Source organism: Orbilia oligospora (genome assembly GCF_000225545.1).
Source record: "Orbilia oligospora ATCC 24927 unplaced genomic scaffold scaffold00215, whole genome shotgun sequence".
In the NCBI taxonomy this organism is placed as follows: Eukaryota; Fungi; Ascomycota; class Orbiliomycetes; order Orbiliales; family Orbiliaceae; genus Orbilia; species Orbilia oligospora.
Window position 1 is genome coordinate 1,069,073 of NW_011645772.1, and position 23,595 is coordinate 1,092,667.

The 23,595-nt window shown below is 45.4% G+C and overlaps 8 protein-coding genes across 8 annotated transcripts; 6 read left to right on the forward strand and 2 right to left on the reverse strand.

Moving 5' to 3' along the window:
- Positions 1-4,384: 4,384 nt before the first annotated feature.
- AOL_s00215g324 (uncharacterized protein) lies at positions 4,385-6,697 on the forward strand (the record flags this gene model as incomplete). The annotated part of the gene is made up of 1 exon (XM_011129526.1): positions 4,385-6,697. The coding sequence occupies one exon, from the start codon at positions 4,385-4,387 to the stop codon at positions 6,695-6,697; it is 2,313 nt and encodes a 770-aa protein (XP_011127828.1).
- A 2,422-nt stretch (positions 6,698-9,119) lies between these two features.
- Positions 9,120-11,165, forward strand: AOL_s00215g325 (uncharacterized protein; the record flags this gene model as incomplete). Its single annotated transcript, XM_011129527.1, has 3 exons — positions 9,120-9,140; positions 9,216-9,368; positions 9,573-11,165. The coding sequence occupies 3 exons, from the start codon at positions 9,120-9,122 to the stop codon at positions 11,163-11,165; spliced, it is 1,767 nt and encodes a 588-aa protein (XP_011127829.1).
- A 1,535-nt stretch (positions 11,166-12,700) lies between these two features.
- AOL_s00215g326 (uncharacterized protein) lies at positions 12,701-13,868 on the forward strand (the record flags this gene model as incomplete). Its single annotated transcript, XM_011129528.1, has 4 exons — positions 12,701-12,772; positions 12,885-12,948; positions 13,021-13,253; positions 13,539-13,868. 4 exons carry the CDS (start codon positions 12,701-12,703, stop codon positions 13,866-13,868), a joined length of 699 nt encoding a protein of 232 aa, XP_011127830.1.
- Positions 13,869-14,553: 685 nt separating this feature from the next.
- Positions 14,554-15,577, forward strand: AOL_s00215g327 (uncharacterized protein; the record flags this gene model as incomplete). The annotated part of the gene is made up of 2 exons (XM_011129529.1): positions 14,554-15,120; positions 15,203-15,577. The coding sequence occupies 2 exons, from the start codon at positions 14,554-14,556 to the stop codon at positions 15,575-15,577; spliced, it is 942 nt and encodes a 313-aa protein (XP_011127831.1).
- Positions 15,578-16,173: 596 nt separating this feature from the next.
- AOL_s00215g328 (uncharacterized protein) lies at positions 16,174-16,567 on the forward strand (the record flags this gene model as incomplete). Its single annotated transcript, XM_011129530.1, has 3 exons — positions 16,174-16,315; positions 16,393-16,424; positions 16,484-16,567. 3 exons carry the CDS (start codon positions 16,174-16,176, stop codon positions 16,565-16,567), a joined length of 258 nt encoding a protein of 85 aa, XP_011127832.1.
- Positions 16,568-16,618: 51 nt separating this feature from the next.
- On the forward strand, positions 16,619-17,339 carry AOL_s00215g329 (uncharacterized protein; the record flags this gene model as incomplete). The annotated part of the gene is made up of 2 exons (XM_011129531.1): positions 16,619-16,801; positions 17,166-17,339. 2 exons carry the CDS (start codon positions 16,619-16,621, stop codon positions 17,337-17,339), a joined length of 357 nt encoding a protein of 118 aa, XP_011127833.1.
- Positions 17,340-17,761: 422 nt separating this feature from the next.
- AOL_s00215g330 (uncharacterized protein) lies at positions 17,762-19,139 on the reverse strand (the record flags this gene model as incomplete). The annotated part of the gene is made up of 3 exons (XM_011129532.1): positions 17,762-18,802; positions 18,884-19,036; positions 19,107-19,139. The coding sequence occupies 3 exons, from the start codon at positions 19,137-19,139 to the stop codon at positions 17,762-17,764; spliced, it is 1,227 nt and encodes a 408-aa protein (XP_011127834.1).
- A 782-nt stretch (positions 19,140-19,921) lies between these two features.
- AOL_s00215g331 (uncharacterized protein) lies at positions 19,922-21,455 on the reverse strand (the record flags this gene model as incomplete). Its single annotated transcript, XM_011129533.1, has 2 exons — positions 19,922-20,523; positions 20,558-21,455. 2 exons carry the CDS (start codon positions 21,453-21,455, stop codon positions 19,922-19,924), a joined length of 1,500 nt encoding a protein of 499 aa, XP_011127835.1.
- Positions 21,456-23,595: the final 2,140 nt, after the last annotated feature.

Consider the following 23,595-nt stretch of genomic DNA (forward strand, 5'->3'; position numbering starts at 1 on the left):
GCATTGAACCAAATTGTACAAAGGCACATTATGGATTCCTAATATGTCACTAATAGTAATGTATTGATGGCGTACACACCCATAAATGACAGTAACTAAGCAATCGTCACTAAAATAAACTCATCCGACTCGTCACGTCTTCGGATCCAGTAATCATCATATGATCGTACAATACGGAGTAGTATGGGCGATCCGTTGTATTAATTTTACTATCGATTTTATGCCCTTGTAGGGCGTAAGCCGGTGGAACAAGCCACGGTGTGCCCTAGTCTCGGAGTCTAGGTGTAAACCGACATTTTCCACGCTGCAGCCGGCTAGCCTGGCGCAACCTGCATATCGATTCTAACCAAATATTGCTATCCACTACTAAATTCTCTTCAACAATCCATAGACCCTTGACAACAAAAGGCGAGTAGTACCTATCGCCACTATCAAGCCTCAAAAGAAGGTAACTTTGGAACACCTCTGAGGATCTCGAGATCTTTAATCTATGTCGACGATCTAAATTACTGCTGTTCCGATCTGCGATGTATAACCACCAATCACCGTTCTAAAAACTCTCCGCAAAGTGACGGCTTGCGGAGTCCAACCACTCGCCTAGATAGGCGAATTTTATGAATAAGACCTTCGACTCGAGCTTGAGTGCCCCGCTCTAGATCTCAAACTTAACCAGACCCAGGTTTTTAACTCCTTTCGGTTATGGACGGTAAACTTGGCTTTGAAGAAGAGCCTTTTTTGTTTTGTTCTGATTTGGCTACGTATGTATGTATTCAAGCATGTACATATGTGCGTTATACAGCAAATACTTTGTAGCCGATAACGGGTTAAGCCTATCTATATCCGCTTAGGAAGATTGTGTGTTTGGTCGGCTTGAGTATACTAACGAGTGAAGAATGTACAGAAATGGCCACTTGTTAACGGAATCTTCGTGAATAAATGTAATATATGTACGTGGAATTTGAGATACTGTAGTCAGAGGCTTTGCATTTTTTCTTTCTTGGTGGGTATGACCCCTCCTCATGTGTACGGCATGATCGAGCGAAGCGCTCGCACAAGCATAATGCATGATTTCTGTTATTGAAGAACTCCCACTTCTTGAACAAAATGAGATAATCATTAATTTTATAAGGATTTAGAGTTTTGAATGGAGTAATTACCGTTCGGAGATTTTTTTGCGGAAAGATCCTTGGTTTAGTATTCGAGTTATAGTTAGATCCGAACTTTGGACCCCGATGATTGATCTTTTTCTTCTTCTCTCTTCTGACTGTGATAGTGCGATACCGTCGAGATAACGTGGTAACAAATACGTGATCGATGAATGGCCATTGTGTGGCGGGTTTGGCGAAAGAGGCGGTCACCGCATAAGGTAAAGCTAACCCCGATGGGAATATTCCTGTCGACCGTTTGTCCTTTGCCAGGGTTCTGGGACCAAGGCAAGCAATGCTGTGTATCTTTGGTAATTAGTCGAAAGGTGGATATATCCGTTGAAACATTTCCTTTTCTCGGGGACCCTAAATGTTCAAATTTAGAAGACGGATATTCCGATGATTGTGCAGCTCGCCTTTCCGGCTGCTACTTTCTGGCGTGCATATCGAAATGTTTGTTTGTTATCCCCGCTTTGCGGGCTCGGACATCGAACATTTTATCAGCTCGTTAGACTTCTTTTCTTTATTATTTTTTAAAATTTTTAGGTCAAGTTGGAACCCGAATCCACGAGCTCGGATTTCTAAACGGTTATTATCATTTTAAAGCGCTAAGACCTCGAATTCTGTGTCACTCTGAGAATCAGAAGGCGAATGAGGGCTAAAACTGGCAACGGGGGGGTTAACGTCTGTGCTACGTATGGGGGCCGTGACATGTGCCCATGGTCCGCATGAAGTGCCGAAGCCATACTGTCATTGGCATATATTGGATATATATTATATCCGTGGATGCAACGGGGAGAGGATGATACAGCAGCGTTCCATCCAGCTGGACCCTCCCGACGGACAAGGACTTCGCTATACTATAGGGGTTAATTCTGATGATAAGAACCAAAAAAGTGTTTCCTCTCCGAACTCGGCCAGACGGACTCGTAAAAGAAACCGGGGTTCCCTATGGCATAAGCGTACCTAAAAGCTCGGAATGTAAATTCACGCAGAAAATTTTTTTTGCTTGTATTTTAACCCGAAGGTTTTTTCTTTTCGTTCCTTCTGTTAGTTGATTGTTAGTGCTTAGTTTACCTACGACAATGCAATGCCTAGTAGTAGTCAGCGATTTTCCTAGTTATGAATGGTCAGTAGAGCAACATCCGTCGAGGGTATAAGCTGCGCTATTTGGACCAGGGTATGCTCAAACAGCTAGAAAACGTGGCAATTAATAGGGTAAGCTGTGGGCCTCGTCCAAGGAGGATGCCGAGGACCTGAAACCGGTGGCGATTGGATCCGACAGTGTCGAATTCTGCCTGAAGAACATGCACGTGTGAGATATATTTTCTGTCCGTATGTCCTGGACATGTATGTAAGTAAGCATGTAGTAAGTTAGTAAGAGAATCAGTAAGAAAGGAAGTCAGTCAGTCAGTCAGTAAATACCTAGGTATGGGGGCCTGTATGGTCTCGTATGGAGTCGGATCCCCATGCCTGGCCATGTGCTTTTGAGGTTCGTTGATTGCTTTAATTCGGATTCCTGAACAATCGAACCAATCATGACCAATTAGCCCCTTTGCCCGCCTGCCATCCCATCCCAGACCTATTTCCATATCCATCTCCATATCCATATCCATCCCCCATTCATTCATTGCATCGACCGAGCTAAGCTAGGAAAGCTAACGAAGTAGCTAGCTAGCTAGCAAGCATCGCTGGTCTAAAACACCACCTGTCCTCGCAGGATATGTACCGTACATAGCAGACGGGACTTGCCTACAATAGTACACATACATTACATGTAAGTATGCGTGTGTGTGTGCATCCCATACATACTTCCGAACCTAGTTCCCAGTCCAGAGGTCACTCGATCGTATGTAATATATGGGACAAGAAAGAAGAAGCCCTTGCTGGGAGAGAATGTGCGTGTGAATCCTGACTGACTTACCCTTGAACATGAACTTGGAAATATTCCTTTTTCTCAGGGAAACATTTGCTCGATCGTAGCCAATTGGACGGGCAGCCAGCCAGACAGCCTCAGTCGCAGCCGAAAAGCAACACCACCGCTTTTCCCACTCCACCCGCCTCACTTCTCCACCAGTTAACAGTTAGACCGACATTGCATTCAAAGACATTTCAAGGACTCCCATCGGACAAGGCACAAGCAGGAGTACAAGACAAGCAACCTCAGCTGGATGTATCTCGTCCTCGTTCGTCCTACAGCCTAGGACTTGTTGTGAAAGTACCACCGTCCGGGTCTCCTCCGCCAATCGAGACATTCCCCATCGCTGTTCTGCCTCTGCCTGCCGCTGTTGCTGCTGTTGCTGCTGCCAGCTGCTGCTGCTGCTCCATCGAAATCCCTCCCGCTCGTGTACACCTGCTTGACAAGCTCCAGCGTCTATTTTGGTAGCGTCCCGAGTGTCGACACCACCGCCGCCACTTCTCCCAAAACCTCCTTTGCCCAAAGGAAGTGGTCGAAGACCCTTTTATTTTTGCTTCATCCTCGTTTGTCTTTTTTTATTTTTTTTTATTTTTTTATTTTTATTTTTTATTTTTTTTATTGAAACGGCTGCAAAAAGTCTCCGGCAAGAACAAGACGTCCCAGGCTGGCGGATCTCCCACCCTATTCGTTATATCTAACTTGTTCTTTGCAACCTCGTTCTCAAAGCCGATCTCTCCTCCTTCGACGGATCTTTGAGAACCAATAGAGACGACTAACGGATAGTCCCAATAACCGGCTCACTGTCTGCAATCGAAAAGAGAAAGGGAGAAAAATAAAAAAAATAAAAAATAAAAAGAGGGAGAAAAAACAGCAGTAGGCGTGGTCATCGGTCCTCTTTTCAGCCTTTCCCTGTCGCAAATACTCGCTTATCGATTCGGCTTTCCCTTCGTAGATAGCTATACCGAAGCTCCCACTTTTCCTTTTCCATTATATATGCAAGGCCTATTATCCAGCATGAGAAACGACCCCTAAGAACATGAGCAGGCTCCCATGGCCAGCCTTTATACCCTTGGTTGATCGATCATATACCCGTTATCTCGCTCTTCATCACAGCATTGTTCGACGCTTTTTATCATCGTTATAACCCTACTAGACTAATATCTCGTCCCGTCGCCCGACTAATATCATGTAAGGCTAGCCTGTCTTCCTCGACACCGGTGGGGTATCTGTACTAATCTCATCATTTCCCCCCTTAAAGAAGTTTGTTTACAAGCATCATCATCATAACCACATCACCACCCAGGCCTCGACACCTAGAATCATGGCAGCATCCGTGCCGCCGGCCACCAATGCCGGTAATGCCACAAATGGACTCAATAGCAACCAGATCCTGGCGTCGACGCCTACTGCATCGAACGCTCAAACCTCTCAGAACTTCTCCTCCCTCGTATCCCGCGTCTTAAGCACCTCCGGAAAGGAGCCACCATCGCTTGTCGGCTCCTCCACCACCATTGTTGGCGACCACCTCTACGTTTTCGGCGGCCGCATACTCTCCAAGAACCGACCCCAACTCACATCCGATATGTATCTGTTAAATCTCCTAACACGGGCTTGGTCTAAAGTTGAGCAGTTTGGAGAGATACCGGCTCCGAGGTATTTCCACTCGGTGTGTGCTCTTGGTGATACCAAGTTGGTTTGTTTCGGTGGAATGAGTCCTGCGGGAGGAAATGCCGTGGACGGAATACCACAGACCCCACAAGGCGAAAGCGGAGCAAACGAGGTGGTAGTCATGTCTGATATTCATATATTCGATATCCAGACGAGGACATGGTCGTATGTGCCGCAAGCAGAGCCCCCAGAAGGAAGATACGCGCATTGTGCGACCATACTACCGACTTCAGCCGTTTTTTCCACATTAACTGGGGTAGCAGCAGCTTTTGACAGTGGAGTTATCGACGGAACCGGGGGTGCGGAGATGATCATTGTGGGGGGCCAAGATTCGGCCAATCATTACATCGAAGAGATCAACGTGTTCAATCTACGAAGTCTTAAGTGGACCAGCACGAACTCGTTGGATAGATCGTGTGGTGCGTACCGGAGCGTAGTTACCCCGTTGGGCCCAACTCTGTCGCCTGAAGCTATCGGGGCAGGGCGTCCAGAGGCTGATGCTGAGGGCGATGCTGCACGTGCTGTTACACCTTCGGATACGAATGCTATGCTTATCTACTCAAACTACAATTTCCTGGACGTTAAATTAGAGTTACAAATTCGGTATCATGATGGAAAGTTGGTGGAGAAGCCGATGAATGGACTCGTTTCACCACCTGGTTTACGATTCCCGAACGGCGGCGTTATCGACTCCCACTTTGTCGTGTCTGGCACCTATCTCACCTCATCGAAACAAGAGTATGCGCTGTGGGCGTTGGATCTGCGAACCTTGACATGGTCAAGGATAGATGCTGGACAGGTTTTCTCACAGGGCAGCTGGAACAGAGGTATTCTATGGAAGAAACGTAATAGGTTTATCATCCTTGGAAACAAGCAGCGGAGCCTAGTGGAGGACTACAACCACCGAAGAATCAATTCGTCGCATTTGTGCATGGTAGAGCTCGAAGCTTTCGGTATTTACGAAAACCCCAGAAAGTCGCTGCAATATCCAGGCCCAAAAAACTTCTCGAAGCAAGCGCAGGAGCTAGGAAGATTGGTATTGGGATTGAAAGATATGGCAGATATGGAATTTCTGTCGATTGATAATGCCAGTATTCCCGTCAACTCTAGAATCATCGCCAGGCGGTGGGGACCGTATTTCATCGAATTGCTGCACACAGCCACTACACCACACCAGCCGAATTCTGGCGATAAGGTCGCTAGACCACAATCTCCATCATTGCTCGAAAGTCCGCCGAGTGCAAATATGCTACCCCCTTTCTCGCGACCGAGGACCCTTTATCTCCCACATACTCACCAGACCCTCCTCACACTCGTCCATTGGTTCTACACTTGCTCTCTGCCACAGGCGAATCACCCACAGTCTAGCCCGCAGGTTTTATGCTCCTTGTTGCAAATAGCTCGAGCTTATCGTATTGAAGGGCTCTTGGAGGCAGTCGTGGAAAGGCTGCACCAAGTTCTCGATAGCAGGAATGCAGCCGCTGTTTTCAACGCGGCAGCAATGGCCGCAGGTGGAGGGGCTGCATTAAGACTGAAGAAATTGAACTTGCTTGGAGATGCTGACGGTATTAAATTGAAGAAATTGAACAATATCGGTGATGTACCGGACGTCAACGGAGACGCAAATCATCACAGTCCTGCATCAGATGGACCGATCTTAGAGGAAGGCGAATTGGGAGGAGACGATGAAGCATGGGATGGAAGGGGCGGCGTAAGCCCGGTTGTTGGGCTGCAGAAGCGTGGACTGAGAGGGTTGATGGACAGCAGGCGGGTAAGGGAACGAGGAAGGAGCATGGGTGCGAATGCAATGATGGGTAGTGCGGGTGGGTCAGCTAGTAACCAGGGTGGCCAGCAACCTGCAGGACAAGGACAGGTTCAAACGCCCGTCAGCGCTACGATAGGACCTTCACCCTTGGGTCACAATCAATCGAACATTGGTATAAACGGGTTCTTCGGGGCCGGTTAACATGGGGGAAGCTTGAAAAGAAACATAACATTCTCACTCGATTATCTAAAATACCTTTGGCCGGCTGTTTATCTTACTTATTTCCTTCCTCTAAACTTTTTTTTACATACTTTCTTCTTCTTCCTCTTTGTTTCCGGCTCCTGTTAATGAAGCGCTGCATATCATCATGTAAAAAGACATTTTCTTATTTACACCGTCTTCTGCTCATTATTCTCCGATTAACTATATCATCTCTTTTTTGATTTGGTATAATTGTTTGCTTTCCGATGCCCTTGATCGATCCCCTCTTAACCGCTAGTCTCATACTGTTAACGTAACACCTATAGCCCCGGAGTTCTCTTTTCCATTTTATTTCTTTCTTTTCTTTTTCTTTTTTTTTTTTTTTTTTCGTCTTCGACCAACTTAAGTCTGCGAGATGCTCATTCCTTTCTATTACCCTTGTGCAAAAAAAACTCCCCTTTCATCCAATATTTTGACATTTCGTTTTAGTTAGTGCTAGTGCATGCATGCATTCTATTCAAACTGTGGCATTTTCAATCGTGATCGATCGCTGTAGCGCTTCTTTGAATTTGAACATTTCCTGACAAATCACTTCTCCTTCTCCTTGATCGCAAAGCTCGTCGCTTCGTCACCCGTACATGCATAACATTTTTTTTAATAAGATTAATTAAGACAGAAAAAAAAAAATTTTGTATGAAGAAAGGTGTTTCAATTCTGGCCCGACTTAATGCTTCTCTTCCCTTCCGGTGGGTCCACGTATGTTTCTACCTAACTTGCCTAAACTCCCAATGACAGATCTGTTACCAGAAACTATCTTTAAGTATCTGGACTCTTGGTTTGAATCGATCGATCCTGTACATAAATACTTATGATTGATTTGATCTCCTCTCCATTTCTTGGCTAAGCTTTCGTCCAGTGTGTTTCTTCGATTGAGTTTCTATTTCCAACATCTACGGCTCTGGGATGTCCCCTCGCATTAATGCGACGTAACATCATACTTGACCACCAACCCTCGGCCAATCTAGAATTCTTCTTCTTCTTTTCCCTCTTAGGGGGGCATAAAGAAAGAAAGTGGTTAAATAAAACGGCAGCCTGGGAAACTTCGATTGGTGAATTTGGAAGATCTCAAGAAAAGGGCGAAACAATCCCTGAAATAGAATCTTGACACCGGGAGCATAACCGTTATATACCTAAGTATATTATAGTATAATACTAAAAAAGACGACCGGCCTTGCTGATTCCGCTGGGCTATTCCCCAGAAAATCTCATTGAGAGAGAGTCAAGACGACATCATCGATGCATCGAAGTCCACTATGAACCGTTAGATTATTCTAGAAACCTTCTAGCTTGAAGCTTTGTCTCAATGTCTCCGCGTACATACATACCGTAAAAGAAGTCCACATACGTAATCCAGTGCATTGCATAGCAGCTGGCAGCTTTAACATTCTTGAAGAGAAGCTAACCAATGATGAATTCAGCCCTACTTCCCCCAGGCGCAGCCGCCCTTAACAAGAAGTCGCAAGTACTTACATACAATAAACGTATAAACCCCCTTCCATAATGAATACGAATATATCACGCTATATTCATCCCGCGGCCCCTTGTCTGGGCGGCCATTCATACTTTTTCGTACACTCTACGCACCCTAGCCAGAAACACAACTGTTTTAACTACGTCTGAACACACGAAAAGAAAGGTGCTTAGCTGTTTTTCCCACCATTGCACCTCGCGAATCCCGAGAGAGAGGGCAGCTCCGGTGTGCGTAGGGGTGAATCCCAGCACCGCCACTCCACACACGGTTAGTCTCAGCAAGCTTTTTTGGCAGCCCTTCCTCTTTTTCCTACATCCTTCAGAACCACGAAGAACACAACACGCGCACCGAACCTGGTTGGGGCGACCTTTGGCTTGGCCCGAGTAGCAGACTGGGACCTGGGGTTGACGAAGTGTGTGAAACTCGAAACAATTCGAAACGTTTAACGATCGTGATGCTCCGGCGTGCGGGAACCTGCTGAACAATATAGTAGGTTTCTATGTTAAGCATATACCAAGTCGTTAGTTAGTCACTTTTGGGGTTTCGGAGCAAAAAAGTGGTTTTTTTTTTTTTCCCCTTCGCTCTCTCTGAAGTGTGAAGAGTCGCTCGCCATACTTACTTAAGGTTATCGACTCCGACAGGCGAGGTTTTGAAGGGTTAGGCCGGACCTTCTTTTTCGTTTTTCTTCATCGCTGTGTTTTTCTTCCCTTCTACCATTTCAATTCAACGACTAGACGACTGGTTCGTGATTTTTATTTGAAAATAGTTTTTTTAACGAAGGGTGCTTTTAAGAGCTGGTTGATCCGGCGAGGGTTTTTTGGTTACGAGTTTTTTATAAATTTTTTTTAGAAAAAAGAGGGATATCGATATAGAGATTTCATATATTTCATAATGGCAGTTAAAGCTAAGAAGGTAAGAGAATCATCAAGTCATATGTCATTACTACTCTTTTATTGTGGCTAACGAAATATTTTGGAATTTTTATAGCAAGATGTCGAAGCCTGGGTGCAAGCACTCGAACGCTACGATCAAGGCAACTTCAAAGCGTCGATAGAAACATTTGCCCACGCCGGAGAAACTTCAAAAGCATCGTTCAACATCGGCATCATCCATGCCACGCTCGGGGAGCACGACGAAGCGGTAGGTTACACCATTTTTGTATTCTCACAACGCAAAATATGCAACTTTTTCCCTTCCTCAAGAGAGTTATCAGATCTCGAGAAGAAAGCAATTGAAATAATTGAAACTATCGCGGGGGAAAGAATGCATATGCAAAAGATATAAAAATCAAAGATGAAAAGTGAAAGAGAAGAAACTAACAGTATGTATTTACAATCTCTATAGATATTCGCCTACAAAGCCTCCATAACTCAAGACCCCTACTTCGCAATCGCCCACTTCCAACGCGGCGTCTCCAACTTCCTCCTCGGAAACTTCGAAGAAGCCTTAAAGGACTTCACAAACTCCCTCCGCTTCCTTCGCGAAAATCTATACATAAACTACGGACAACTAGGTCTCAAATTCTGTCTCTACCGCTGCGAAGTCCTCTTCAACCGCGGATTATGCTATAAATATCTCGACCGAAAAGACAAAGCAAGCAGGAACTTCGAGTACTCTGCGAGAGAAAAGATGGTAGCCGAACGACATGATGTCTGTGACGAAGCCGTAAACAATTGTGGAGATGGGTATACGGTTTTTTCGGTACCTGTTGGTGTGGTGTTTAGACTCACAGAGGGGAAGACCCAAGTGGCTTTTGTACCGCCACCGGTGGATACTAAGAAGGGTTCTTCTTCTTCTTCCGCTGCTCATGCGAAGGCTAAGTCTCTGGATGAGACAAAGACACCGCAGAGGGGGCTCGGTTCCTTGGCCAAAGCGAAACTTTTGCCAAAGAGGTCGATTTCGACATTAAACAGAGCACGGAATACGGACGATACTTCTTCTAGCAGTACTAGCAAGCCGGTACAGAGGTCTGCAACTACAATAGGTGCAAGACCACGCCCTCCACCGCTCACCGAACTAGGCAAACCATCTCAAAGATCTCTTTCGACAAAAAAATCCGGTGTTGAGCTTCGAAAACCAGAGGAGCACCAGCCAAGCACAAAGAAATCCCCACTCCGTTCTGTGACAGCAAAGAAGTCTATCGCAGATGTAATGAACAGCGGCAGCAGTTATCTTCACAGCAGCAGTAGCAGTGACGAGAGCCCCCCCAAAAACAACAACAACAACAGACCTCAAAAGTCATCGACAGTGCGAAGACCAAATGAAGCTGCTATTAGACCCTTGAATATCAAGAAGTCGATTGCAGAGCTGAAACCCCAGGGCCAACAGCAAAAGGTCCTCCCACCAACACCACAGCAATTAAAAGAGAAGCAGTTACCAACGCTCCCACCGAAAATACCAGTCTCCCCAGAATACTCTCATAAATATAAGACAGAGGAGATGATGCCAAGTATTCAGCTACAAAGGGACGGAAGAGACTCAGGAGTCGGCACTGAAGAAGAAGATGGCGATTCAAGTGACGATGATATCCCTGATTACTATGGTAGCGAGTGGAGCGGAAGAAGCAGGAGTTCATGGGCTACGAGTGTAGAAGAGTGCCCTGAAGAGGAGGCAGAGGCAGAGAGGAAAGATAGGATAAGGTTGAGGAGAAAGACAATAGCTGTGGAAGTTGTGAAGAGGATCAAGCTCAAAGTACACTTCGAAGACGACCTCATCGCCATGATGATTACCCCGGATATCAAATACGCAGAATTCACAAGCAAAGTCATGGATAAGCTTAGAATAGACTGGAAGGGAAAGATCCGGTTTAAGGATGAGGACGGACACCAAGTACTACTTGGTGACCAAGAGGATTTGGATGGGGCAATAGATATCTGCGAGAGAGCGGCGCGGGCAACGAAGAATCCGGTGGGAAAGATTGAGGTTTGGGTATCATGAGGCTGATAGCGAGTTGAACTGGCTAGTTTGGTCTTTGATCAAGTAGAACGCTCACACATTATTCACGTACACATTTTTACGGTTCCTTTGTTTAGTTTATTTTTTTGACTGGGATATATATGCGCCTATGGTTTTCCTACCTGCTCATTTGATTTTTTGGAATACTCTTTATCTACATATCTTTCGATTTAACAGCACATCTGGTTAGCAGATTGCGACTATTTCTCTTTCAATATATTCTTTTTTAATTTCCTCCATTACTCAACGACCCAAACTTAGAGAACCTTGAGATTGCATCGATTTCGAGATGATGATATCCAAGATTCATACAAAAACGATGTGAAAGAATGTAGGTACGAAACTAGCTGGCGGGTAGCTTCGGCAGGATAATTATAAATTGGTTTTGTCAGAAACAAATTTAAAGTGAGCAGTACGTAATGTACGTATGTATGTACATGCCGGCAGCAGCGGCCGGCCTGCTGGAGTGCTGTGGTGAAGTAAATATCAATACATCTGTGTCGCAAATGCAATGCAGCTCGCTTAGAACAGGACGACCAGCCATGGCTTACAGCCCCACTTTCACGTTGGCATTGTGCAGGGTTTTGGTCAATAGAGCAATATACCTACGACAGCTGAGCAGCTCATCGCAGGAGAGGCAGGTGGTGTATGTACATTCTGATGAGAGGGGCTAGGGGTTCTCAACGTCGTACCACACCAGGGACCGATATAATATATCTCGGTAACCAGCCGTTATATTATATGGCATGTTGCAGCTTGATCAAGCTTGATAATCTTCGGCTGGCACCTGTACTGTTCGTTAATGTATGACATGACACCCACCCAACTCAACCTTAGGATTTCAAGTCTCCTTTATAATACGGAATATCAACTTCATTATTAGTATATAGGCCTTCAAAATGGTAAACGGGAAAAAAAAAATAATTACGAAGCTCCGCAGACGGCTCCTCAGGGCCTCTAGGCCTTTTGGACAGTCGTAGCTCCGGCTGAGAGTTTAGCGTGGACGAATGAGAGGCCGCTAACCATGCATGTTTGCTTCTTCGGCCGGGTGCTTTCAATCACGCAATCGACAACCATTCAGATTTTGAGCGCGTTATTGCCAAAATGCGTATGAAGGCTGCCCCTCCCCCACTATTTCCACAGGTTGTCCACAGGCTGTCGAAGGTTGTAGACAGCGATGATTAGCAATCTGAGCTGGCCAGCGCTGGGCGTGGGCGATTTTTGTTAAACTGCAATGGGCAAATATGCGGACGAGGTGGTGTCATGCATCTGGCGCCCTAAGTGATGTTAAAACATTGAGGTTCCTGCCTGCTGGTGCTGCGAGCGCGGAGCTGGCTGGTCGACAAGCTATATAAACTGGACTACCCCTCCTGCGACTTCTCTCGACTCCCTCCTCTTCTCTTCCCACCTCATCCATCTCGTAAAGACCAAATCTCAAGATCAAAGACCAGAAAGACTGAAACCTCTAGCTACCACTTGTCCTATTACCCGTTCACATCAATCCAAACTACTTCAAAATGTCTGCTGAAGAACCACCAAGACTCCGCCTCGGAAGCATTGCTCCAAACTTCCAGGCCGAAACCACTCAGGTGTGTATCTTCGAGATGCCTTCTGTCTTTTGTCTATTCCTCGAGTAGACTGAAGATCTATTCTATTCGTAATGATTGTAGTGATGGTGTGTCTAACTGATATCCTGTATAGGGACCCATTGATTTCCATGAATTCATTGGCGACAACTGGGTCGTTCTCTTCTCCCACCCAGAGGGTATGCTTCTTCCCAGCATCTCCATGCTAATATAACCTGAAAGAGGTTGCAAAATCACTAACAGGCCTATAGACTACACCCCAGTCTGCACCACCGAGTTGGGTGCCTTCGCCAAGTTGGAGCCAGAGTTCACCAAGCGTGGTGTCAAGTTGATTGGTCTCTCTGCCAATACCATCGAGTCCCACGGTGGATGGATCAAGGATATCGACGAGGTCACCGGTAGCACCCTTTCTTTCCCAATCATTGGTGACAAGGAGCGAAAGGTTGCTTTCACCTACGACATGCTTGACTACCAGGATACTACCGTAAGACACCCTTCTCCCTTCTGAAACACTCCTTCAGCTGTAAAGCCTTGGACTTGTCATCTGTTGTCATTGGTGTACTTCCCACCTGCTCTGTCGAGCTTCCCGGCTCAGCTTGGCGGCTGTCATCTGCTGCCTTCACACCCTTGTCATTTCTTGTGTTTTTAGCTTTCTGGCAGCTCCCGTCTATAGACACACTCCACTTGACACTTGACACTTGACACTTGAACACTCGACAAGGTATAAGAGGAAGAATAAGAAAAAAAGACACGCTAACAACGCAAATAGAACGTCGACTCCAAGGGCATTGCTTTCACCATCCGCTCTGTCTTCATCATTGACCCAAAGAAGACCATCCGTCTCATCCTCTCCTACCCAGCCTCCACCGGCCGAAACTCCGCTGAGGTCCTCCGTGTCGTCGACAGCTTGCAGACCGGTGACAGGTACAGAATCACCACTCCAATCAACTGGACCCCTGGTGATGATGTTATCGTCGCTCCACCAGTCAAGACCGAGGATGCCGTCAAGATCTGGCCAGAGATCAAAATCGTCAAGCCATACCTCAGATTCACTCCATTGGCTCATGAGAAGACCTCTGCTGGTGGTTTCCAGGCTTAAGCTAAGAATGTGCGACTAAATTAAAAGTTTCACTTCTTTATCTTTGATCTTATATTGGTGTATGGAAAGGATGCCCTCTTTTTTTTTAACCCTTTTTTTTGCGTGGAGCAATGAGGAAGGGATATGGATTTGGTCTTTTGTATCACCCTTCATTCATGGATACTCTACGGCTTTTGGCAATGGGATTATGGGTACCCCGGGACTGTCATCGCCACTTTCTTGTATGCATCGACATGTGGCATTAGTAGCTAGCTGATTCGAACATGATAAATGCATCTTGATCTCAAGCAAACTATCATCGCCCTTGGATTTCGTAGAACTCGACTGTTATGTGAATGTAATTCTTTGTGAGGTTGTGAATTTTACTTCGACGAGACAACTTTGCGCCCCCATGGCTTAGTGATATCCAGAGTATCTCCCAGTTCAAGTTTGGGATCCTGAACGGTAAGGCGGCGGCACAGAGCGGGGCTCATCAAACAACGCAAACACGGTGGCCCCGCGCCCCGCTTTACAACATTACTTCATATCTCAGCTCCAGCTCGTAACCTCATTCCTATTTAATCGATTCTTCCCAAGACAACCACCTTACCAAATCCCAAGCTGCTTTTACATCAATTGTCGCCTTTATCTCCCAAATTTATCATCCTCAAATTCTTATAAAAAAACGCTCTGTGAGACTAGAAAGATGGCGACTCGAAAGAAGCCTAGTATTCTAGATATCGGCTCTGCCGCAGCTAAAGAAGCCAAATCTCACGGTACCATTACAATCGCCGAGGATTCCCAATCCGTAGTTCTATCTCTAGTCTCTGGCGCGTCTGCCAAAGTCCTCTTATACGGTGCCACCGTCGTTTCTTGGAAGATCCAAGACCGCGAGCTCCTTTGGCTCTCAGAAGCATCCGCCCTCGACGGCTCGAAGGCTGTTCGCGGTGGTATACCACTCGTGTTCCCTGTCTTTGGACCACCACCGGCGGGAACACCGGTTGAAAAGCTACCACAACATGGGTTCGCGAGGACTAGCAAATGGAATCTTCTAGGTCGCGCTGAAGATGAGGAAGGCAGTGTTCGCGTTGACTTTGGACTTTCGTCTGAGAGTCTGGACGAGGAGACTAAGGCGAAGTGGCCTTATGATTTCGGATTGATTTACTCTGTTACTTTGAGGGAAACCAGCTTGGAGACAAAAATTGTAGTGCAGAATCCTGGGAGCGGAGCATTCGATTTTAACGTTCTATTCCATACCTACTTGCGGATACCGGTAAGTTTTATCGTCCTATCAGGTACTTAGTAGAAAAAAGGTTATCATTTGCATTATTAATATATATATTATTCCGATATAGGATGTCTCGACAATCGGCGTCCAAGGTCTCAACAGCCTTACCTACCGCGACAAAACCCTCGGTGGCACCGAACACCAAGAATCATCTGAGGTCATCAAGATCACAAGCCAAACAGACAGAGTATACAAGTCAGCACCAGACTCAATTGTTGTTTCGGACAGCGATAAACCTTTGTATACAGTTACAAAGACAGGCTTGGAGGATGTTGTATTGTGGAATCCATACAATGATGGTGTAGAGAAGATTGGAGATTGGCAACCAAAGGAAGGATATAAGAACATGGTGTGTGTGGAGGCTGGTAGTGTAGCTCAGTGGCAGACATTGGAGTCGCAGTCGACGTGGGAGGGTGGAGTTACTCATAAGGCTCACCTGTGAATTAAAGCTGGGCTTGGGCAATTGGGGTATATGGATTACAAGGGCATTCTAGCTATCAAGTAGGCCATGGATAGGCACTCAGGTTGATTGATTGAATATAATGGATTTCTTCCTGGTGGAATTCATCTAGCTTATGTTAGTGATCTCGAGCTTATAGAGAGTGTAGTGTAGCCTTGTGTAAGTATGCACGTATGGAGTAATATATGGGGGAGCTTGAGCGGTGTTGGCAACGCGAGCTATAAAAGTTGCTTGCGCACAACAACACCACTCTTCGTCCTACCAACCTCAACCTCCAAACAGACGTTCATCCACCTCCAAACTCATCTCCAGCTCTAGCCTCTACGTCCATTGACGTCTACCTCCAAACTCTCCAAGCCTTCCGTAGCATCTAGGGCTTCAACCTAAGGCGGACTACATATTCATCGTGTTGTCCAGCTGCGTTTTCCGATTGTGGAACCCTTCTAGGCCATAGTCAGGCCAATAGCCTATACTTGCTCCCTCTTCCTCTTCTCTCTTCATCAAGCTCTCACGAACATCGAATCGAACTGCAAAAGAACAACCAAATCTACCAATCAGAATCGCAAATACTCGAAAAAATGAAGGTCAAGATCAAGGAATGGCATGCCGTCGCTACCTGGCGCTGGGATATGCCCGAAGACGAAGTTTGTGGCATCTGTCGCGTCGATTTCGACGGCTGCTGTCCAAACTGCAAGTATCCAGGCGACGACTGTCCTTTGAGTACGTATAGCTATCTACCAACCTACCCTGGGCTCCACGTTTGTTGGGAATCAATACTAATGTGTTCTTGATTTTAGTCGTCGGGAAATGCCATCATTCCTTCCATTTGGTAAGCTACTTCTTTCATCCCACCATTGAGAATAGGTTTGGCTAACACGGATCCTATAGCATTGCATCCTTTCTTGGATCAACCAAGAATCTGCCAAAGGATTGTGCCCAATGTGCCGTCAGAAATTCGAGGTAGCCGCTTAGTCCGCTCCTACCACCGTTTTTCCCACGTCACTTTCTTTCCCAGTCGTTCATATGACTAGAAACGCAGTTCTGTTTTGGAGACCCACGCCCGCTGCGCCGGATCCTACCCCGGAACCGGAGGCACAAGAGGAAGAGGGCGGTGTGAGGCTTGATCAAAATGAGGATGAAGAAGGAGAAGAAGAGGGTGGTATAAGGCTTGCTGAAGAGGGCGGCCAAGCGGCCGACCCTAGGATTGTTGATCGAGAGGGTGATACCTGAGGACCCGGATTGTTTTGAAACTTCGTGTGGATTTCAATACTCTCCGGCATTGTCCCGTCTTTCTCCTTTCTTTCTGTCTCCTGTCTCTTTATTTTTTTCTTCTTCTTTTTTTTCTCCCCTTCCTGGGGATGACACTGGATTCGTTCTTCGTTCGACATTGCTTTTCTCTTTTTATCCTTTCCCTCGGCCTCTTTTCTAATGCCTTTCCTTTGTACCATTAATTCTCTGTCTTTGTTCGACTAATCTTTTGTCCAATGTCCTCGCATTCCGACTCATCGGCCGAGTTCCTCAACCTAATCGCACCGAATCTCTTCGCTAACAAAACTAATACACTTACCAGGACCCCTCTGTTAGGGGTGAAATTAACGTCGGTGAACTCCCCGAGGAGTTCCGCGCACGACTTGACGAGCTCAACCGTCGCATCGTTCAAATGTTGGAACAAACGGAGCTTACCCGTTTGGAAAGGATGAGGGCCTTGATTGCGAGGGCCGCTGCTCGAGAAGGGGGAGAGTAGTGTGCACTGCGATGGATATTTTTCTGGGGCTTATTTCAATTCTTCTGTTAATTTTTTTGCTTCGAAATCGAGATTTTTTTGGAGATGGAGGGAGGATTCATCGGTGGTGGTGTTATAAAATTAGGCGCTGAATATGCATTTTCAGGCGTTGCTTCTCTCTGCTTTTTCCTTCCATGTCTTTCTTCTGCTGTTTTTCAATTACATTGTTATCATAGCGTGGCGCGTCGAGAAGGGGATTCTCTAGGTGGGATAGCTATTCGTATTCCGCCTAGACGGATAATACATTATAATTATGGAATGATATAATAAAACAGACTTCCAAACTCTCCCCGGCCTCCACAACATTAGTTACAGATACACTCCCCATAAAAAGACATCTACACGATTACGAAACCAACATGGCCTTTCTCTCAAACAAGCATCTATACAAAATCCATTCCACCACCCTCGATCCACGCCCCAACCTTCATCAACCCAAACCTCAAAGTATCCGTCGAACAAGCATATCCAATCCTCACATATCCCTTAAACTCCCCCTCATCAACCCCAAAACAATGTCCTCCGGGCACGAACAATACCCCAGTATCCCTCGTCAAAGCCTCACAAAACCTCACATCATCCACCACCTTTCCACTCCTCGGATTCAAAAACTTCACAAACGCCGTCGTCCCACTGACGGGTTTAACATAATTCATATGTTTCGGATACTTTCTTATAAAATCATCCAAAAGCTCCAGATTTTTTTCGCAAAGGTCTATATTCCGTTTCACCAATGCTCGTCGAACGGTTGGTGAAAGCGCATATGCGGCTACTATATCATCAAGCTGGGATACGGCGATTGTATTGTAATCTCTAGCTTGAGCTAGTAGTTCTATGATATCCGCGTTGTTGGATGCTATCCAGCCGATTCTTATACCAGCCAGACTATAGGCTTTCGATAAGGATCCAGTTACGATTGTATTCTTGTAGCCAAGGGTTAGGAATGACGGTGGCGGTGGATCTGGTGAGGAATGGTATATTGGAGCGTAGACTTCGTCGCTTAGTACCGTTATGTCGTACTTTTCGGCCAATACCTTAACTTCCATCAAAACCTCCAGCGGTAGAACCGCGCCGGTGGGGTTGTTGGGATTATTTAGTACCAAAAGTTTTGTAGCACCGGGTACTATCAATGACTTTAATTCATTGATATCGGCGTTCCAGCTGGTTTCGGTTTCTTGGAGCTTCCAGAGGGAGACCGAAGCACCTAGGGATGCGGGGACGGAGTGGAGTTGTTGGTAGGTTGGGTGGATGCAGATTACATGATGGGAAGGGTGGATGAGGGTATAGAATACTAAGAAGTTTGCGGCGATGGCGCCTGGGGTTATGAGGATTTGTGAGAATGGGAAGGGGTTTGAAGGGGTGGAGTAGAGGGTTGAGATGTTTGTTAGGAGGGTGGGGGAGCCGCGGATGTGACCGTAGTCGAGCTTGAGATGGACTTGTTAGTCTTGTGAAACATTATAATATACTATATTATACTATAAAGTTAAAAGAATGGGTAGACGAACTCGTTTTTTGGATAAAGAAAGGATTAAAGGCGTTTCGGAGTGGGACTGGGTGGTTGAGTTCGAGGTTAGGGAAATGAGTTCGGCGAGAGAGACGGAGTCGCAGCAGGTTTCGGCGATGTTATTGGTACATTTTGTTTCGTATTTATCCATCCACTGGCAAGATTTAATGTTAAATTTATAAACTATCGAGGTTATTTTTATAATATGCGCAGAGGAAACATACTTGTTCGACGTTAAACGGTCTGATGTAAACCATCGTGGCGGTCTGGATATCAAAGATCTGTGTTGAGAGTGTGGTATTTTTGTTCGCCTACCGATTCGTTGGCCAGGCTAGCTCGGGACCAGGCTAGCACGAGATCGAGTCAAGAAGTACTTATATATCCGAACTTCGAAGCTGGAAATAACGTAGGTTGAATGATGATCACGAGGATTTCGCAGGTTAAAGAGGATGGTTGATTGGTCGATGATCTAGGATATTCGGGTGTTACCGCGGTTGAGTATTTATATAGTGACCATCCGAGCGACAAGGTTTGCAGTCTCGTAATGAAAACAGGGGTAGCTTAGCCCCGGAGCTAGCTTTGGGAATGTGAGGTGTGAAGGATCTATTCGCATGTGCATTGCATTGGATGTTGAATATTTAATCGAGTCGGGTTTTTACGTAACCGGCGTCGGCCGGTCGTATTATAATATTAGAGTATCTGTATAGATACTTGCTTACAGAGCCTTTGCATTGGCTAGCTAGGTATTTTGATTTCGAGCACGATATAGATCTAATCACGGACAGTTACTGGAAGGTCGACTATTAATAGTTATTAGGCATGTATTTTGGATTTTACACTAACTTTTAGTTATAATTCAAAAACTGAATCGGGCTTCAACTGCTGAGGGCTGGGAGACCTGGGTGGTCATAAAATATTTAAATGAACCCAAATCTTCGCGGCTTTACGTAAAATCTTATAGATTTAAAAGAAGTTGATTACAAATTCATATATACACTGGTATAGGTACATTTCCAAAAATTGAATTCAAGCATGATCATCAGGATGTAAATGTGGAGATGTTCAACGGATTCAATCTAGTATACGAAGACTCATCATACCCAACCCCAGACCCAAAATTCGGAATCGATATCTCCTGTGTGTTTAGAACACAACGTGCCCCATTTCCAAGCCAATCAGCATTAGACGGCCCCGTAGGGGACCACGTCATTACCGGAGGCATGGTTTCATGTTTGACATTCGTCAAATAACGACTACCATCCTCAGCAATACAAAGGAGCTGACCAGTGTCTGGTCCAAAGCATGGTTTTATATTTGCTTTCAATTTATGGGAGAACCGTCGAGCGGGATACCAATTACCGGTATCGAGCTCAAATTTCCAAAGAGCCAACTGTTCGCTATCTGGATCACAAGCGGCAAGTGACCAGAGGATCCTACCAGCGGATGGGATAGAAACCCAATCTGAAATCCTCACGGGGCCGTTCTCCCAACGTTTGGTTATGCCCTCATTAACAATTTCACCAAATTTTGGTGAATAAGGGTTTAGGTCTATTTGTGTCCAGTTACTCTTGTTTTCTTTGTCAAATCCAGTAGCGACCCAGTATTGTCCAAGACTGTCGATGTCGCCAAATTGAGAGCCGTCTAAATTTCCCCCCCATACTGATTCTTTTAATACTCTCGTCAGCGGATACTCTCATTAAATTTGAGGATGAGAGTTCGATCAGGTAAAGACTGTGGTCGAGGGTATTGTATGCTAGAGCGCCTGGGGAAGATATCTCTTCGGATAACTCCACGCGGGTAGTAGGTTCATGTGAGTTGAGGTCTAGGGTGAAAAGGCCTGTTTCATTCATAATGAATCCGCGGTCAGGACAACAGAAAGATTCCTTAGTATTTGGATTCTGAATAGGGAGGGCAACAATAGACTTGGTAGCGGTCTGGATTTGTGATATCGCGGTAACTTGGGTTTGTATAGGAACAGCTGTTATAAATATAATTTGGGTAGTGGTGGAAACCCCTGTCTTTGTGGAGATTTTTGTCTTTGTAACAGTTTTGATCTTTGTAGAGACTTTGATCTTTGTAGAAACCTTTGTCTCCGTGGAAATAGATATTATCGTGATTGTGGTGTTTTCTCTTGCAAAGGGGTTCACGGGGGCAACTGGGCACAGTTTGGTTACGAGACTGGCAGCTGGGGTCGCTGGAAGGAACCCAACGGTTACGAACATCGGGTCCACGGTCACGCTTGGCTCATCTAGCGTAGTACCAATGAAGAATCTATCTGGTGCTACGGTAGTCGATGATACCACCGGTGACTCACTTTCTGTGGTTCCCATTCCAGTACGATCCTGAATAATTGACACTTGTGGATCAGAGCTACAGAACCAAATCCGAGTGAGACCGCCTCCTCCGCATTGTTGATTTTCCACTCCAGGACATGCCGAATCGCATTCATCATCACCAAGTTTTGCAAGCGGAGCGTCTATAACTTCACTTCCGCAGAAACACCAGACGCCATCGACGGCGGCGAAAGAAAAATCGGTTCCAAAACAGCTGTTTTTACAAGCGGATTCTGTCATGGTGTTGCTGTGGTAGACGTTTTGGAAGATTTTCCTAAGACCTCTGTTGTAGCAGCCGACGAAGTGTGGGAGGCCGTGTCTACAGCTGGATCCGGAACCGCCTTGTCTTTTTGCAACTGCAGGGTGTTCATATTCGAGAGTTCTCGCGGGTTCGGGATTCGATTCTAGGTGGTCTCGTTGATTCTTGCAGAAGCCAGAGCTTCATTCCGCAAGAATAATACAGCTATTCCGATGATTGTGAAGAAGTATTAAAAGGGGGGAAACATGGTGGTAAATGATCAATTAAGTTATAGTATTGGCTTTGTAGGCTAATAAATTGTCGACTTCTCGTACCCAGATCTCCAGCTCCGGAATTAAAGAACAAGAGTACTGTGGGTTCTAAGCCTTTCATGTACCGCAGCTGGCACCATAGTATCATTAAGAAGCATTCATCTTTCTTTTGCTTTGATCATAATAATATTTGGCAATCTCCTAACCAACCTGTGACATATACTATATATATATTATAAACCCATGCGACATGCAGGCACAGAGACTGATCATGAGCATGAGGGGATTGTAGGGCTCTCGCGAGAACACTAACACACCTTCGAATTCAGAGTCAACTTCATATATATTTAACCAATTGTCAAGGGGGGCATTGATTTTCTCTGAAATTCCTTTGTAAGCTTCGCCAGTGCATGATATGTCTCATGAATGAGAACACTACTGTGCCCTTGAGATACATATGTGCATCCTCATTCTGGTTTCATACGCGAAAGCCGGTTGCAAGCTGGGTATCGTGTGAGTATATACATGACATGATATGCAGCATGGTGTTGCCTCGCCAAAATCCAACAAGGACTGTATTGTTATATCATGTTAGCCAACTTAAGTCGACATGCACATTGCATTCTGCGATATATCGGTGCGTGGGGGCATGGGATTCTGTATATTTATGGTACTGTCCTGGCACCAGTACTAGCCATGTTATTTAGCTCGAGAATTCATGGCTAGTCTATAAATAGATAAATGCTCGGAGACAGCGCAGCTAGATATCGATCGATTTGGAAAACCGACCTTAATTATATTAGCACTATACTTTTCGTAACGCTAACGCCTTTCCAACAAAATCCAAGTAATTCTAACTGAAATTTGGATCAAATAACATGTTCTATGGTCCAGGGCGATAAAACCATAGCTCAAAATAACGAAGAAGTAGGAAGGATAATCAGAAGGTACATTCCTAGTGAGAGGAACCCACGATATCGATGGTTGAGCAGTACTCGGAATCAAAGTAAGGGTCAATACGGGACCAAAAGTTGAGTAGGAACCAAAAACTGAGTAGATGTTTAGGGATTGAAAAGATTCCAAAGTTGAGTAGGTGGCTGTGTATCTACTCAATTGCAGATCAGTCAGAAGTGGAATTGATGCTGATGCTAGCGCTGATGATATCGATATATCACGATAGAATTGAAAGTGCAGAAGTAGGTAGTATAGTTAGGGTATCTACGGTAGGGCCCCGGGTCGACTCTTGAATAACGCGTTAACGGCGGCGTCTTCATGCATGAATTAACTTAATCAATTTCGAACTTGCGAATACCAATATTGTCCGAAAAGCACGAAAGGATATCAAATATCACATTAGCTCTCTAAGCAAAATATTCTCATCTAAGTACTTATATATGCTAGATTATGATTATAATGATATATATAAGACTTCTCGTCATGATGGTTCCATTAACGCTAACTACGATTAGTTACTCGAGTACAAGATCGGTCGAAATTAAACCTCGCGACATAAATAACCAGCTACCCACTCGTTTTTATTGACACGTTCCTCTGAAGCAACTGTAGCAATGTCCAACTCCGCCACTTTCGCAGTCAAAACTAACATCGCAAGCTGTAGTACCAACATTCGTTAGTATAAATATGTATACTTTCGGTTTCAGTCAGGGTACAAAGGCTAGAACAACATACGCTGGCCGCAGTTCGACATTTTTGAGAATGTGTCGGCCGGGTGTGGTTTCGAAGTCTTGTCTGTTAGATTTTGTTAGAGCCATGTGGCCGTTTATAATTAGGCAAATGGACACGAACGAAGTTTCCGAAGGTCCAAGCAAAAGTGTATTTTACGAACCTTGATTGATAGGAAACTTGGGAT